We start from the raw sequence: 18,642 nt of genomic DNA, 5'->3' as shown, positions 1-18,642 counted from the left end.
AATCTAAAAGGGAAGAGTGGATAGTGGACTCGTGTTTGAACACTTCTAAGTGCATCATGTTAAGGTTCATCAATTAAGACCACCTTTCATCCAATTCTAAGAATTTCGGGCATGGAAATGAATCACAAAGCTAACTCTGAGAAGAAAGCAGTTTAGAGCCAAAAAGAAATGTAATCAGTAAAGTTGATATCAGTTCATGTAACAGAGAAAAGTTGATACCTCTGACCTATACAATTAGTTAACGGACCACCAATGCACTAATAAAAAATTGATAATTGTTACATTCACTATGATCAAAGTTGAACAAAATAGCAAGTCTTGGACACAACAGCACATAGGGAGGACACTAACTGCAACAATCTATACTAGAAAAGGAATTGATTTTACCTAGTAATTGTTCCATCAACATCCGAGATTACAATATTTGCGTCCCATCTCCACAAATATATACGTGCATCAACCTGAAATTTACGAACCTCAGACAAATTATAAGCATGCATTTGCATACACACCAAAAAGAGATGTAATGAGAAGAAGTGTCAGCAAATGACCTGCTGTTTCGAGCACGTGAATACAACCACATTCTTTCCCTCCTTCAGATTCAATGTTGCAAGTTGTTCAGATGTTCGAGTTGTTAAAGAATATACATTTTCCATGTCCCGCTCCCTTAGGAAGTATGCCTGCCCTCTATTATCTAAATTCATACGAAAACCAGCTTCAACGCCATTGACACTTACATTAACTGCATTTTCTCTAGCCTTCAAAACCCCCTGAATCTTCCCAAATCGAACATACCAAGGAGTCGATTTCAAACTCCCATCTGGCTGCCTCACCACAATGATATCCACAGCACCACCAAACGGATTTAACGTCCCGGAAACACTACGTACCCCTCTACCTATGTAACTACCTATCCTCCCCATAGTACTCATTCTCTTATAACAACAACTACGCCTCTGTCCTAAACAATTCGAAGTCAGCTATATGAATCCTCACTAACCACGTGACTCCGTTTAAATCATCTAATGTCAATACATACAAGAAAATCTAACAAAGCTTCCCACAAATAACAAACCCAATTCACCAAGATTGTATTTTTTAGCTCATATGCTACAATTCATTGATCCCCTCAACCAAATCTTTAGATATTTCCCATAAAAATCCAATCTTTACTTATTTCCCAAATCTTTTTCTCTTGCTCACGTATTTGGATTCTAACAACAAATGATCAAAGAAAATTAATTGATCAAGATTCAAACACAGATAAAGATAGGCAGATAAAAGAAGAAAAACTTAAAGAACATACAAAAATTTGCTGAAACCTCAGCAAATCAAACATAAAAAATAGCAATAAAATGGGAGAAGAAACTGAAATTTTTTTCTCAGGCTCACATATTCTCTTTTAGTTTTTGGTCAGAAATCAAGAAAACCAAAATCTAAAAGAGAATCATAGTTTCAGAACCAAACCGTCAAGAATATTTAACGTTGAAGAATTGTTTGGTGAAAGAGCATAGTATTTATTTTATAAAATATAAAAATCCAGTCTAATAAAACTACACCGCTATTGTGCCTAATATTTTTATTAGGGGATTATACAAAGTCAGACTCGTATTTAGGTAATTACACATAATATCAAACGGGTAAGTTACCATTGAAAGAATATTGACCGAGTTAGTTGAGTAGATTTTGTTGGGGTTTTTAAAGTTTGAAATTCTTTACATGTTTTCTTCTTCGAGCTAATGCGCAATACTTGTCAAGTTTGATGTGTTTATTTTTCTTATGTGATTTATAAAAGTTTGATATGTTTATTTTTCTTTATGTGTTTATGGGTTTTAGGCTATATAGGTGATTGAAAATAGATATTTTTACTAGGTAGAGTGGGGTAGGACGGATCACAGTCTTTGCGAATTTACAAGGGTTTGCCTCGCACGGTTTGCCCCCTCTATTGACAAAACAAGTGTATATATTAGGTTTTAAAAACCATTTTAATTGTTAAAAGGGAAATGAATCAATTTTATCGAAAATGATTTCTTTATTTTACTCTTTATTATATTATTCATATAAAAATACTTTCAGCATTTTTTATATAGTTCAAATAAAACTCTCCTTCGTTATATTTATGTTCACTCATATGACAAAAAGGAACTTGTCTAAAATCAGTACAGTTGATTAACAGGTGCACTATATTCTTAGAACTTTTAGGCAGAATCTCATCATGCCACAAAAAAATTAAAATATTAGGTAAGGGAGAATCTTATCCACCAATTTTCTCTTTAGAGCATTCGAAGATTTCAAGTCTTATCCTACCACGAGTAATTTGATGCTCAGACTTTCCAAAAATATTGGTGCGCCCGTATCGTCAAAAGTAATTTCAAGTCTATGTTCCTCAGACTTTCCAAAAATATCATTGCACTCGCATCCAGCTCCTTTAAAAAAATGCACTACCGTTTTAAGATCAGACAACATGCATCTGTTTGAGATTTTTGAAGGATTTGAGCAGCATAACCTTTATACAGAAAAAAATACTTAAAATGCTGGTCCAATATTCTGATGTGTGTTATTGACAATTTAACCTTTATACAGTTTCCCTCAACATGTAAGTCCCATTATAAGACAAGATTCTATAAATCACCAAACTACAACAAAATCTACACTTCCTCATTACCATACACTAATACTACAATTTACAAAGTTCAACTCGTCTTGAAGGAGCGATGTGGAACGTATTTCGTATTTTCCTTCTCATAAGTATGTGTACATGTAGGGCCAAAGCGTATTGGCTAGTCGATGATTGATGAACAGAATACCAGAAAATTGAGAACACGATTTTCTTCCTCCAAGATGATAGATATAAAACAATAGTATATACACTAGTCACTTCCGCGTGCAATATACAGATACAATGAGCCTTGTTTGTGGTTCAGTCAAACTTGACTTGTATATGTAGTATAAAACACGTTTGCCTTTTGCTGCAAGAAGTTGAAAAAAAATGTAAAAGCATACACATTAGACCACAGACTGTGTTCGGAATCTACACTAATGTAACAAATTCCTGTAATTTCAGCATCATAAGTTGAAACTATAAATAAAAGTTACCTGAATCTTACGCTGGCCGTGGGGGTACCATCCCTGAATCTCAAAAAAATAGTTCAGGGTGGACTCTGCTAATTTTCAATCAATATAAGGCGGTGGAATTCTCCAGAAATTCCACACGTTAAAATCCTCCTGAAGAAAAGTGAAAATTGTTGAACAAGAGTAAGATTATTGAAGCTTGCAGACAGCACTGGATGTACATGAAAGAAGCATTTGACATCGTGACTTGCACCTACTTCATATCCCGAAAGAGTATGGGATGTGATCAAGCAGCACGCTGACTAAACGGCAGTCAATGATCCATTTACAAACAAAAAATAAACAGCATAAAATTTCTCATCCCGACTAGAAAATGCGATTGTCCAAGGATATTTCAGAATCAAGAAATCTATCCTTTTCGCACATGGGGAATAACCATAATCTGAATTGACAACTGACAAATTCTTTGCAGATGCCAACAACAAAGTGAGGTGTACGCAAGCCTTACCCTTACAGGTAGAGAGGTTGTTTCCGATAGACTCTCGGCTCAAGGAAAAACCGTCCAAATCAGTTCAAAAAGAAGTAATGAAAGTAAAAGCATTTGGTAAACTAATTACAACAAAATAATACGGTAGTCCGAAACCATATGACGAGACAATATCACATTTCCTAAACCAATATGGGAAACCCTAAAACCTCAACACACCCTGCACTTCCGGTACGTCAGTAACATAACTTCAGGACCCAATACTGGGAAATACTACAACAGTGACGGGTCTGGCTCTGGTATCATGTTAAGAAAATTAACATAGGGCTTAACTCAATCGCAAAAGCTAGATCCTATGATGAAAATTGTACAAAACCATACAAACAGACAACCAATTTCCTCAACCATTGTGGTACACTCTTAACATTTACATAGAAAAACTGGTTTAGCTTAAGCTGATAACGTTGGTACTTTCAGTAGTGATATGTGCTGGCTATCCCTAATTCGATTTTGATTTTGTAAGTACAATAATAAAAAATGTTCAGCCAAGTGAAAAGGACCAAAGGTTCAAAGTTCCTTACTTTTCAATTTTCTTTGCTCTGTACACAGTTTTAATTTTCCAAAAATAACATTTCAAGTTTCAGCACTATTAGGCTCTATTACCAGTAAAAGGATGCAACTTAGTATCTTTCCAATTCAATAACTTCTAGACTTCACATGTTGTCCATAAAAAATTTCCAGCCTAAGGAAAGAGTCCCAAGGTCTTACCCTTTTTTTCTTCCTATAATTGGTTTAATTATTTAGAACAGAATTTATCCAACCCTGTCACAGTAGAGAGACTGTTCCAGGAGGAGACACTCTTCAAAGTGTCTGCTATACAAAAAGATACCGATAATGAGGATATAACAACTACTATCTCAATCCCGATCTCGAAAATGATACTAATCATTTAAAGAAAAAGTATCACTGTACAAGAACACTGCAGCAAGAAGGGGCACACCAAATGGCTGCTCCTTGGCTGCAGGGCCTAGCACAACAGACATTGGTTTGAAACAAAAAAGGATAACAAGTCAAGAATTTTGAGCTTCCACAGGAGACAAGGTGAAAGAACTTGAGTGTAGTGAACCTACTGTAATTCTAGATCGGGTTTAAGTCTCTAAATAAGGGAAACATGTTCATGACTAGACAAGATGGTGAGATATTAAAGTTAACATGATGCTGGAAGTGAATCTTATACTCCAGTTCAAGAAAGCTAATTATATCCTACATTCTCTGCAGAAGGTAAAAAAACTGTAGCATGAGATCACATTCTTCTCTTCGCTCTGTTACATTCTAATGATCCAAAATTCATAGTTAGAGAAGGGAAAAAATCCAACCTGCTCACATGAGAGAATGGCTGGAAACATGGCAGTGGCAAGACTATGAAGAGAGGTATATGATTTTGTGTCTATGTGTCGATTTACAACGATTTGACCCTGTAGAATATAAAAAATAAGAAACTTTCTTTAACAGAGTTATCTGCAAAAGGTCCTTTCCAGTTGATAGTAACAGTTGACTGTACCTTTGGGTTGATGGTAAAGATTTTCCCTTTAGGTATTCCAACCTTGAGGTAGCTAATCTCATCTGTGTGTCTGTTTCCAAAACCAGCATAGAAGGGAAAGGGATTCCTATCAGAAGGGAACAATGCTTTTATATCCTGCAAACTTGAAACTTAACATGTTATTGATCTGCATTTGTCACCATAGCTAGATACATATGCTCAACGTTAGTAATTATATCTGCCACACAGCCAGTAATTTTGATACTCCTTGCCCACAAGAATTTGCGTTCTTTGTTATTCCCAGAAAAATAAAACAAAATACATAAAGGAAAAAAAAACCTTTGTTGTGTACATGGTAAAAGATGTTTCCCAAAGTTTCACACTTACTCTTTTTAGCCATTATACCCATCTTGCGATTTATTTGTTTCATCAAAAACATTTGATGTTTCTGCATAGCCATATTTTAAGCGACACCAAACAACCCAACTTGTCATCTACCTTGAACAGCAGTAAGATTTCCTAAATAGTAACCAAATCTTAGTGCATCGAGGCTCGAGCAGCTGGTTTGTACATATTGAGCATGTGTAAATTACCAGTTTAAACAGTGAGTCTTCGTGCATCATAACACAAAAGCGCCAACTACCCATCTATTACACTTACTCGGGTTGTATAATGTTTACAAGTCATAACTCCCTTAATCTAACAAAAAATAAAGATATAATTGAGTTGTCTTTATTTCAGTAAAAAAAAAAAAAAAGCACTAAACATAATGCAGATCATCAAAGCAATAGTCTCTAAGCCTCCCCAGCCTTGTGGCTTTGGCAGACGTGCAAAACTCCTTTTGCTTAAAATGCCAAAAGTTCTATTACGAAAAAAGGAAGCAAATCTGAATCAAGAAACTGACCTCTAAGCAAGCGATTTTGAATTCATGAGGAGCTCTTCTAACCACTGCAAAATGTACAGAATATGCATCTCTCAGTCATAATATTAGCAAAATTGAGAGCATGTCCTAATATTCTAATACTCAATCAGATTAAGACATTCTGCAAGCACGGAGATTGGAGTTACAATGCAGAATAAAAACTAGTTTCTTTCACATTTTAAGTTCATGCTGTAAAAGAAAAAAATCGAAACAGCAGCCAGTGAACCAACAATGCCTTTTCGCATGAAACCAGCAGCCACTGGACCAAAATGCCTTTTGCATTCTAAATGCATGTTGCTACTGATACAGTTTGAGGCATGTTGCCGGCAATGTCATCGATCTTTCCGTTTATATTGCAGAATTGTGGAGGTAATTGTCAACAGGGCATTTAAAATCACTAAAACAACTAAATAAATAAAAAACGACATAAGAACATGAGAGTATGAGAAAAGTCGGTAAATATCCAACAACTGATAGCATCAACTTCCTGGGATCATTACCAATTACCATGTTCGCTGGAGTAGATAATATCAATAAAATTGTTGTTACATCTTCAAGAATAAGTTCCTTCTTCAAATGCACTTAAATCAAAGAACATACATAATTCATCAACCAAAAAAAATAAAAAAATCAAAGAAGATATCAGAGTGGGAGCAGCAATCTGAGCACTCTGGCACTAACTGAATGTTTTTTTAGAAACATGTGGTAGCAAGAGTGGCGTAACTATGCAAATGCTCATCAAAGAGTGGTGGGAGCAAACGGTAAGCACCGGCAACAGCTTACTTCTACTTTAATGCTCTCTACCAGCACCCCCAACTGAAAAGTATACAAGGATAGAAAGTACAATATGGTCTTGTTTTTAGCTACCCAGACGATAATGGATGGTCTTGTTTAATTCCAATAATCATGATTCATTCATAAGAATACATCAAACAAAATATTAGCAATTCAATGGGATGCATAGTTTGGAACAATGAAAAAATCAAGGGGAAACTCTTCAGAAAATAAAGAAATGAATAACTAGTGACCTTCTCGAAATAGAGAAGGGAAAATTCCATCAGGTGATGTAAGAACTGGTCCTTCTGGTAATCCCACGCCATTCTGCAATTATCAAAATCAAAAGTAAAAAAAATGAAGTCAAATAAATGAAGGAGAGGAAAAAGTGATTACTTAAGCCAAATTTTCTTTTTATCAAATTACCTGCATAAGATTAAAGAGGAATTGTCTAGTGAGATAGGCCTGTGAAATAGCACGTGCACTTAGGAAAAGCAAATGATATCCATTCTCCTGCAGCAAAGAGGAATTGTCTAATCATGATGCACTCCTGTGATATAATGAGTTAAAAATAAAAACTCCAACCCAAATTTATGTGGTGATGAAAGTTAAGAAAGAAAGACTTTTGAAGCTTGTGGTCTAAAATATGTCATCGACATTTGTGTGGCTATAAATCATCTTATTAGGGCAGAAAAAGAAGTTAAGAGTCAAATTGTTTTTAAATAAGAAAGTATGGAGAAAAAAGTATGACATTCTTTTTGGAAAGTATTCCTCATAAATGAGGACAAAGAGTAATATATTAACATAGAAGAAGTGTAGATACATTTTGACCCTTAGCTAACAGAGGAAAAGGAACATTCTTAAGATAAAAACTGGGGCCTAATGACAGATTACTTGCCAGAACTACAAAATTAGCAGAAGCAGCAAGAAGTTTGAATAAATCTCAAAAAAAGGGAAAAAGAGAAAGCAAATGAAGTCTACGGACCTTGATGGCCGAAAAGAGATGTGCAACGCCTATCTGTGACCAATCCATCCCAACCAAAGGCATGAACTGTCCTAGAACATCAGATCTGTTTAATTGACAAAAATATCGCACATCAGACAGGCACCAGGAAGAGCATCTATATTGTTTATCATATATCAACCAGCTCAAACAAAAGTCTACCTTTTTTGTTCACAAAGGAACCAAAGAGTGGAACCAACAGAAGTTTAAGAGGAGAAAGGACCAGCATAGAAAAGTTTGAACCTTAGATATCTAATTTAAACAAGTTGGAAAATGTAAACCAACTTCCACCTGTTTCAATATATCATCTCAGGTTATAGGTAATTCTAGTGAAAGAATGGCTCAACCTAGAAAAGCTATAACTTAAACTCTGCCTATAAAAGGAACACTAGGCAAATTTGCTAGAAATGACATTATTTATCTGTTGCTGTTCCAGGTTTTGATGGAAAGACACAACATAGAATCGTGATGTGTGGCTTCAGTCAAAAATTCTATGGCTCAATCTACTTGATCCAAGAGCCAGGGGGCACACCAAACTTGTCAATTGCTTTTTGAACTCTGCTAAATTGCATCCCTACTGGATTCATTTCCTCCTTTCTGATAACTATACTTCAGGTTGCGCCAAATAAGCCCTATTTTTCAGTAGAATGTTTCAAGGTCAGATGGTGTAAAGTATGGGTGTATGGGTGAAGTTACATTAATTTTCTGCTTTGATTCTCTATTCAGAAGTTCATTTCTAGTTATATTACAATTTTGTATTTCAGATCAGAAACAATTCTAGGGAAACTCTATAGGACATTTAAAAGAAATGTTCGAAGAGGTTTTCAAATTTGGTGTCCAAATTCCATCTTCCAGGTTCCCTTTCAAAATATAAAATCTCATTAGTACCAAAACATCCAATTCATATCTAACTTTTGACCCATTTTTCTCTACAATAATTTATAAAAACTTTATTCTTAATTCTTGTGACAATCTATTACAGAGGGTGAGCGCTAGGCTTGTGGAATTTTTCAACAGCTCCAAGTGCATCATCTTAAGGTCCAGCAATTATGAACATCTCACATCCAATGCTTAGGTAGTTGGACATGGAAGTGAATCACAAAGTTAACTACATGTAGAAAGCAATTTACAGCCAAAATTGTTACTACTTGCTAAAGTTGATGTTGGATAAGACAGTTCCTACTTATCAAAAAAAAAAGGATAAGACAGATTTTTGTAACAGATCAAAGTTGATATATCTTACCTAATAACCACCAAGGCGAACATTTGCATAAATTAGAAGTTAACTAATGTTACATTCATTGTGATCAAAGTAGACCAAAATAGAACGTCTTGGACACAAAAGCAAGCTCGTACAGAGGATAACATCACCAACTATCTATAGTAGAAAATGAATCAATTACCTTGTAATTGTTCCATCAACATCAGATATTACAACTTTTGAGTCCCATCTCCACAAGTATATACATGCATCAACCTGTGAAGTAAGTACCTTAGACAAATTATAAACATGGAAGCATTTGCCACACTTACATAGAAAGAAAGATGTAAAATTTCTTGAAAGTGCTCAAACACAAAAGGGGGATGTAATGGGAAAAAAAAGTCCCAGCATATGACCTGCTGTTTCCCCAGCATTGCAGTCGAGAATGTGAAAACAACTATGTTTTTTCCCTCCTTCAGATTCAAAGTAGCCAGCTGTTCAGGTGCTGGAGTGGTTACCATTATTTTCTTCTTAGAAATCTTTGGCCTTGGCACATCTTCTTCTCTATTACCACCTGTGTTTTTTGAAATATCCTTAGCAGTATTTACATCTTCATCCATGGACAAGCCAGAATTTTTCATGCTTCTTGATCTCTTGAAAGCAAAAGACCATGATCTCCAGCTGCTACTACTACCCAATGAATTAATGGATCTAGGATCTCTTTCTGCAAAGATTCATTTTAACTCGTCAATGATTATCTTGCCTAATTTTTTTAGTCAACATCAATAAGCTTCTTTTTCCAGCATATAACCTCTCAGGCGATCTAAAACAAAATTAAACTTCAGGTCCTTCAAGGTAAAATCACAGTATCACCGGACAAAATAGAAAAATTATCTGAACATCAAACTATACAAAGATAAAGAGTAGAAAAAGCATCACAATAAGCTTCAAAATGATTTTAAGAGGGCGCACAATTGTATACTCTCTTACCAATTACTGGGGTGGCTGAAATATTTTTCACCTCCTTTGTGAACTCAGCAACTTCTGTTGTCTGTAGTACAATTGATGAATGTAAATCCTCAGGATTAGAAGGAAAAGCAGTATCATGAGACCACATATTGGGTAAAGATCTGCCCATCCGCATAACTTCATTGCCCTGAACTATTGCAGGAATGTCAACATTGCTTAATACAGTTCTGAGTTTTCTTCCATCTGCAACAATTGGCAGATCACTTTGGATGGACTTGTCCAGAGTAGGACCAGATTCATAGTTCGGTACTCGGTAGTCGTTGATATCAGGAGAGCCTGAAGATGCAGGGGGGTAATCTTCATTTTCCTTATAATCTGAAGAAGTGGACTCCGTGTATCTGCCTACAGTGTCGTAATCATCATCAATATCACCAAAGATGAGGTGCTCTTCCTCCAAGCTTTCTAATGAAGAAACAGGAAGTGGGACCAAACTGCCACTAGATCCATTAGGATCACCAAGAGCCTCGGAAGAGGCTCCAAGTTTGCCTGTTGCTTTATCATTTATGCTTGTTGCTTTATCGGTTGAGGTGTTTGAACAAGAGATGGGTAAAACGCACCCAAAATTTTTTGCAGCAGAGCTATTCAACGAACCGCTATCGGAGACCAAAAAATGAGAGATTGAGTTTGGATAAGTGTTGTTGGTTATAACCTTGAAACCATTTGAAGGATCCTTTTCAAATAATAAATCCTCTTCTGGTTGAGAGTTTCCCTTTGACATTAAATCATTCATACTGAGGACTGTTTGGGTGTGCATACGAGCTTCAAGATCGCGAGAAGCACACAAGTTTTGAGTGAACTCTTCAGTTGAAACATCCAGCACTGTTGTCGAGTTCTCTTCAGTTTCACAATAGAAAAAGGACTGGACTGCAGCATTTTCATGTTCCTCCTCGGGAAGACGGCTAACTGTAAAAGAATCATGTTTCTTTATATCAGGGGAATCCACAAATTTTGAAAAGGGGCTCGCAACCTCAGATATAAATGTACCACCCGTGGCATCATGATCAGCGTTAACTACGCCTAGTTCACCACTGTCACCAGAAATTCTTAAGCTTTCTTCACGACTATAATCTTCAACATCTTGGACAACGGACCCTCTTGCGGCATTCTCAGATTCTGGAAAAAACACATGTTTACCAGTTACCTTGACAGACTCCTCTTGAGTTTGAAAGCTTGGATGAGAACCATCATCCTTCTCACAATCAGGCTCACGGAAGTCAAGATTGTCTAACATGTTATCATGTGCAAGAGAGCTCGTATCACTTTTCTTGTCATTTGCTTGCAAGTCCTCTTCTTTAACACTCTTTGACATATCTTGGGCAGCAACTGGTATGACGTAATCTCTGTTGTACCTCTTCGGGGTAAGATTAGTAGACCACTTCATTTCTAACAGATCAGCTGCCATTTCAGCACACTCCAACGAGTCTGTCCTCATAATACTGGCATCATTTTCTTCCCCAGGAAGCCTGACTTTTTTCATCGACTTTGTCCCAAAAACCCGGCCTAAAATCCCAGGTCTTCGGGAATTGGCCCTCACCGAGACATTCTCACCGCTCAAGTTAATCTGAGCAGTTGAATTAGATTCAGCAACATCATAATTGCAACTCTTTGATATTGTTGGCCGCTTACTACTGGTTTGCCCATCAGTATCCTCACCTGAGGATGAAGAAGAAGACAAAGAATCCCCATCTTCTATATCTACCTCCTTTATAAAGAAAGCCCGTCCCCTACCATCTAAATACATATGAAAACCAGCTTCAACGCCATTGACAGCTATATTAACCACATTTTCTCTTGCCTTCAAAACTCCCTGAAACTTCCCGAATCGAACATACCAAGGAGAGGATTTCAAACTCCCATCCGGCTGCTCCACCACTATGATATCTACAGCACCACCAAATGGATGGAAAGTCCCCGAAACACTACTTACCCCTCTCCCAATGTAGCTACCTATCCTCCCCACAGTATTCATTTTTTCTAAATATTATCAATATCTACCAAACAAGCTTCCACTTTACAGAATCTTATTTCCCCATCACAAAATCAAAACCCCAATTTATCAAAGATTGAATCTTTCCCCCTCATTACTACATTCCATTCATCAAATTGACTAAATCTCCAAATCTTCACCATAAAAATCCAATTTTTAATAGTTTTCCCAATCTTTACTCTCTATTTGATCACAATTCAAAAAGAGGGAAACATGTATATACTACAACAATACACAAAATTGCTGAATACCCAACAAATCAAACCAAAACCCCATCAATAAAATGGTATCAGAAACTAAACTCAGCTCAAATAATCAGTGCTGAGCTTATTAGGGTCACAAAAATCAAGAAACCCACAAATACAAAATACAATATACAAAGAAATCATAATTCAGAAACAATAACTGTCAAAGACTGAGCGTTGAAAAAAAGCATATTCTTTTTAATATGATCCGAATGTGCCACTGCCATAATCATTTGACATCGTATTGAATACTTAGCAGTAATACTTTTTTATACTTTTATAATATACAGTATTTACGTAAGAGTACAAAACGTGTAAGTAACTAAATGAAGAACGAAATTACTGGGTGAAATCAAAGGGTTTTTTTTTCTGTAAAGACTAGATGAACTTACCGGAGAAAGAGAACAGAAATTGGAGAGAAATGGAACAGAGAAAATTGAGTACAACGTTAATGTTTGGTATAATTGAGTTTTTTTTTTTGCAGGATGTACAATTCTTTGGAGTAGCAAAATAGATCTCTACAGGTGGCAATGACGTGTCATTTGAGTTTTTTTTAAAAAAATCATCGGATGTCTCGCACCGCATTGGAGCTCGACTGAACTTGCATCAAGAAAGCCTATATCAAGCATAAAGTGCTCCCCAACAAAGGTATGGAAACTCGATCATTATATATTTGGTTAAAAATAAATGAGTATTTATCACTCTACTGCAATTTTTATTGATGTCATTTGAGTTCAATAAAAACGTGAGTGAAAGAATAGCATTTGTGTTTGATTTCTCAATTTGACAAATCAAACGTGTTTTTTTTCAATATCAGACCATCAAACTGTATTTGGTTATATGTTTTTGAAAAATAATTTCTATTATTATTCAAAACACATTTTTAAACAAAAAAAAAATTGGTCAAAAAGCTCGTTTCTCTAAAATAGTTTTTTAAAAAGAAATATATTTACCTTTACAATAGTTTTGATCAAACAATATCTAGAGAAAATAAATATTCGGACTTCTGATAGTTAAGTTGCAAAATAAATTACCATAAGAGTTTTGTAAAAATATTACATATAAATATTGTTTTCTATAATTAAAATATCTTTTAAAAGAAAATGGTAGTTGATGAACTTATTTAACTTCCAAATATGATAAGTTCAAATTAAATGGGACTAGAAGTACGTGCCTTTCATTTCATTTTCACATCACATAATAAGATGGGACAAAGAATTTGATATAGCATTTATTTTGGGGTGCATTTTTTTCTTATTCGGTGTCCATACTGAAATTTACATTACGTAAGGTTCTATTCAGGAGAAGTGCTCCTATCAAGAATTACTTCATACACAGAATTCAAACTCAAAACTTGATTAAAAAAGAAGCAACTTCATTTACCATCATATCACATCCTTTAGTGGTCATAGCATTTTTGGATTCATAATAATTGTCTATTCTTCTTTAACTTCTATAGTTCTGAAATAGGCTAGATTAGGTCAAGTACTCTATAGCCTTTTATGAATTTATTTTCAGTTTTATAAAAAAAAAAAAAAAATCTTTATTTTTACATGTCATAGATCTTTGTAGGATTATTTTCTTTATTCAAATCATAAATTATTATGTTCACGTGATTTTTTTCTGGACATCATGGATTATTTCAAATTGTAAATTTTAGGGAAAAGGCATAAATTCCCCCTTCAACTTATACCGAAAAGTCAGTTACACGCTTCAACTATTATGACGACCTATTACACACCTTTACTACTTAAAAGTGAATTTATTTACTCCCTAAAACTGACGTGTCAAAAAAATAAAAAATAAATAAAAAACTGGCGCGTCAGAAAAAATTAAAGTTAAAAAAAGAATTTAAAAAATCAAAATCTTCGTTTCCCCTTCCATTACCCTTTAGAAAAAGAATTAAAAAGTCAAAATCTTTCATCCCCACCCATTACCCTCTTCTTCTTCATTCTTTAATTTTCATCACAACTTTTTATTTTTCATCACAACCTTAAAGATTCACAATGACGTGAGTGTAGTAGTGGTGTTGTTGGTTGTCCAGATTATTTGTTGGTTTTTCAGATCTGAAAGTATGGAGCTCTTTGGAACTTCATCGGAGCCATGGCTGAAGCTTTGAGCTTGCCGACGCACCTTTAAAACAAATCAAAAGAATAAAATCGCAAAGGGATAAGGTAAGGGGGTTTGGTTTGGTGTTTGTTGGTGATTGATTTGGATTTTGAGTGGTTGTTTTGTGGTGGTTGTTGGCTGATGGTTCGTCAAAAAAGAAGAACAAATGGCGTTGTGGAGGTGGACTTATGGTGGTGATGGGTTGGTTGTTCTTCACCGGAGAAGACAAAGAAAATTCTTGTATAAATTCAAATGAATGATTTCTCCGATGAGATTAGAGAAAGTGGGTGGGATTATAAAAAAGATACAACTATTAGAGAATTTTAATAATTAATTAGAGATTAATTAGTGTAAAATAGAGTTAACAAAAAGAAAGTTAATTAATAAAGAAAAGAAAACAAAAAGAATAGAAAAAATATAAAATTTGACGTGACACTGACATGGCGATGATGTGGCAGCGAGTGTAATACACTACATGCTGTGAGAGTGGTGTTACACGTCTCAGGGAGTAAATAAATTCACTTTTAAGTAGTAAAGGTGTGTAATAGGTCGTCATAATAGTTGAAGTGTGTAACTGACTTTTCGGTATAAGTTGAAGGGGGAATTTATGCCTTTTCCCTAAATTTTAACCAAAAAATGATATATTGCAACGTCTAATTTTTTATGCACCAAGAAAACAATTTATATTGATCAACGTGCATTTTGTTCATGTGATTATTTTTCATTGAGCAATCTAAAGTTTCTAATTTTTTTTAAATCACTATCATTCATATTTGTATTGAAGCTCAATTAAATTTAAATTCGCATCAGAAAGTTTTACTTTATGATAAAAACCTTTCTTAATAAAGAGGATTCTATATTCATATCTCAAACTCCGATTAAAAACAAAGAAGTATTTATTACTCCGTCACATTCCTCTTACATTTTAGGCATAATAATGAAAGAGTATTCTTGTTTGAAGAAAGGTAATTATTATAGGAGTATATTTTTCTTTTGGAAAAAAAGTCTTACAACATTATATAACACTATAGTTTTTGAAATGTCACTTTGACCTACTCAACACGGTATTAAATAAATTCTTCCATTTCTTTTATATGAGAAATATCAAAGAACCAAACTTTTGGCCTTACAAATTAATCAAGAGTTGATACAAAAATAATCAATTGAGTTGAAATTCTTTTCTAACTTATACATTTGACTTTAATTTTTTTAAATCTATTTTACATTCAATTTGTAAAAAATAAATCACACGAGGTCCCTTTATAAGAGTAATTTTTAAAGTTATATAAATATAGATCCAATATTAGAAGAATTATGGCGAAATTTTTTCTTTCCTCCTCTCCGTCCTTTTGATTTTGGATAAATGATAATACGTTGTTCATGGTTGTCGAGCAAAACTTTATTTTTTATTTTTTATCAAACAACTTTTACTCCCAAATTCATAGTAAGTTTTGCTCATAGAACAAATAAGAGTTAAAACTTCAAGATCATTCATTTTCGAGATCGAGCATAGTTTCTTGATTTTTAATGAGAACCGTATAAACTATGGGCTTTCAAATGGGCCGAGATAAGTTGAAGCTTCTAAATAGCCCATATTTGTGTTGGTATTTAAGCTTGTACAAGTTGGGCTGGATATCCACTGTAGCCCAATAAATAGAACATCAATATCTGAAGCCCAGTAGAAAAAGATGTATAATATCGACATTTTGAAAAAAATTCCATAAGAGAATATGCGGGTTAATACCTCAGATGGTCACTCAACTATCCACTTTTGCCTCAGAAAGTCACTCAACTTTTAATTTTCACTAAAAAGTCACCATGTGAGTGACTTTCTGAGGAAAGACTGGATAGTTGAGTGATCATCTGAGGTATTAACCCGAGAATATGCGTATACAGATCAATATATACTATTGCAAACTGATGTATAATACTTTCTGAAGTGAATGATTACGCGTGAACCAATGGATATCAATGCAAATAAATCTACACAAATTTGTTAGGTGAATACGAAGGAATGTAGAATTATAAAGATACTAATAAAAACAAATGAAATAAATGTGAAAATATATACTACCATAATGGATGTTATAAATATTAATATACATTAATATGTATACATATTATTTCAGCTGTACAATAGATCAATAATAAGTGGAGCCACATGTACTTGAGGGGTGTCCCTTCCTCGAAAAATAAAGTTGTGTAGATAGGTAAAAGTATTACATATATATACTCGTTGGATTTTTTATGAATTTACTTCTTTATATTTTGACTAGTAAAAATTTGGATTCCGTATATGTATAAATATTATTCAAGTTATACATACTAATAATATATTATGTACATTTTCCAAACTTTGGATACGGATTAGTGTAAAAAATATGAGATATATTTATGGAGATGGAAAAAAGTAATGGAGAGTGACACTAGTATTAATTAATTATTAGGTTTCTCTACTATTTTTCTTTTCATTCACTTTTAATCATCTATTCAGTTGAAAAAGTTAGAAGAAAAAGACTGAACATAAATCAAGTATATGCTTGCACGTTTTTCCAATCACGAGAAAAAAGAAAAAAAAAAATCTTCATCGAGCCCATTTAAGTATATCTTTTTTTTTTCCTTTTTCTTTTTCTATTTAATAATCTTTGGAATTCTAAACTAAAGCTTTTATACATGTTATTAGTTTCAATGCATTGGATCTAACTTCTCTATGATATGATATGATATATCTGATAAAAAAATGTGGTCCTCAGTCAAAAAGAAAGAAAAAGATTTTGGGAAATGATTAATGAGGCAATTTAATTTTCAGAAATGGATTTGCTTTTCGTTTTTCTTTTGTCCCAAAGAATATGATATATATACAATAATATACTCATGCATGCCACCATTCATTTTAATTGTCGTGCTTACTAGTAATAACTGGTTTATAATAGTTAGTTAGGTCACATCTCTTGAGATACGATCTTTTTTTGGACTATCTTGTTAACGTGGAATATTTTATGCACCAGATACTATTAGTTTTTTTTACCTTTATTCAAGTAAAAAGAGAATAATATTAAATAATTGAGATTAAAAATGGAAAATGTCAATTTAGTTAGTCAAATTATATTTTTAGTTAAAAAAAAGATTATAAAGTCGTGTAAAAGAAAAGCATGACAGGTAAAATAAAGTTAAGGCCGACTTATTACACTTAGATCTTGTCTGTTGGTTGCTCAGAATTTTCAACTACTGATGTAAAACATGTTAATTGTCAAGTACTCATATGTCTCTAATTATTTGTTCACTCTTTTTTATTAATCCCTAATTACTTGTTATTTTGATAAATCAAGAAAGGATAAAAAAAAAATTATCGATTATATCCTCATTAATTACTTTGAAAAAAGTAGAATTTTTTGAAAATCTTAAGTTTTTAATTCATCAATTTCATAATTAATAGAGGTAAAATGGTAAACTTACTACTATGTCATTAATTGTTTTCTTAATAGATGTGTCATATCAAAAGTGAACAAGTAATTAGGGACCAAAGAAGTAAATTACAATTGGGTCAATGCCTTGCTTCGATATTAAGGAATATTATTGAGCAAAGGTTCAACTAAACCATAAGCTTTTGTTAATGCATCACCTTTTCCCTTCCCAAGAGTACTCAAAGNTTATACATAAGCCTAAAATTCTACCAAACATAATACTAAATAGTACCATACATAATACATGGATTATTTATCTTAATACTTCCTACCAAACGACCCCTTAGTAAAAGAATCTACCTTTAGTGATAAGTTTAGTGTAGTGTGAATTTGCTAATTACTTTCTTAGCAATGGAGTTCTATTGTATTATTATTATTATGTCTTTTCAGTTTTATTTGAGTGTCAAATGATATGGTAGTGTTAACTTCTTGGAAAAGGAAGAGGTGATTTAAATCACTAACTTGTGAAAATAAGTGGACCAATCTGAATTATTATTATTTGGAGCTTTTCACAATATAATTACGGTTAAATGATTGTTGATGACAAGATTGGCATGTCTTATGCTATATTTTAAATTAATTAATCAAAATAAATAAATAGAGGTCAATTAATTTATTTTTTCTTTAAATAGCACGCTTTAACCATTTGTTTAAATAATTTTTGTAAAATATTTACTTTGCAAACCTTTCAAAGAGTACTTCAAAACAAAAAAAATAATATTAATCAGACATATTTTTTTCTCGTACAATTTATTTAGAACTAACTATTTATGCAATCATGTTGTCTTAGGCACAACTCTCCTTTTCTA

General features: G+C 33.6%; 2 protein-coding genes across 2 annotated transcripts; both read right to left on the bottom strand.

The window, feature by feature from the left end:
• Positions 1-359: 359 nt before the first annotated feature.
• On the bottom strand, positions 360-1,548 carry LOC125855478 (phosphatidate phosphatase PAH2-like). Its single transcript, XM_049535201.1, has 2 exons — positions 552-1,548; positions 360-461 (listed from the first exon to the last, which is right to left on the bottom strand). The coding sequence occupies exons 1-2, from the start codon at positions 930-932 to the stop codon at positions 384-386; spliced, it is 459 nt and encodes a 152-aa protein (XP_049391158.1). The 5' UTR covers positions 933-1,548; the 3' UTR covers positions 360-383.
• Positions 1,549-2,534: 986 nt separating this feature from the next.
• On the bottom strand, positions 2,535-12,575 carry LOC125855466 (phosphatidate phosphatase PAH2-like). The gene is made up of 11 exons (XM_049535189.1): positions 9,990-12,575; positions 9,416-9,723; positions 9,202-9,275; positions 7,781-7,865; positions 7,222-7,308; positions 7,050-7,122; positions 6,004-6,047; positions 5,121-5,255; positions 4,936-5,034; positions 3,097-3,225; positions 2,535-2,969 (listed from the first exon to the last, which is right to left on the bottom strand). The coding sequence occupies exons 1-10, from the start codon at positions 11,995-11,997 to the stop codon at positions 3,172-3,174; spliced, it is 2,967 nt and encodes a 988-aa protein (XP_049391146.1). The 5' UTR covers positions 11,998-12,575; the 3' UTR covers positions 2,535-2,969; positions 3,097-3,171.
• Positions 12,576-18,642: the final 6,067 nt, after the last annotated feature.

Source organism: Solanum stenotomum, chromosome 2, assembly GCF_019186545.1.
Source record: "Solanum stenotomum isolate F172 chromosome 2, ASM1918654v1, whole genome shotgun sequence".
Classification (NCBI taxonomy): Eukaryota; Viridiplantae; Streptophyta; class Magnoliopsida; order Solanales; family Solanaceae; genus Solanum; species Solanum stenotomum.
Note: the sequence above shows the minus strand (reverse complement) of the source record. Positions and strands in the feature narration are given on the sequence as shown.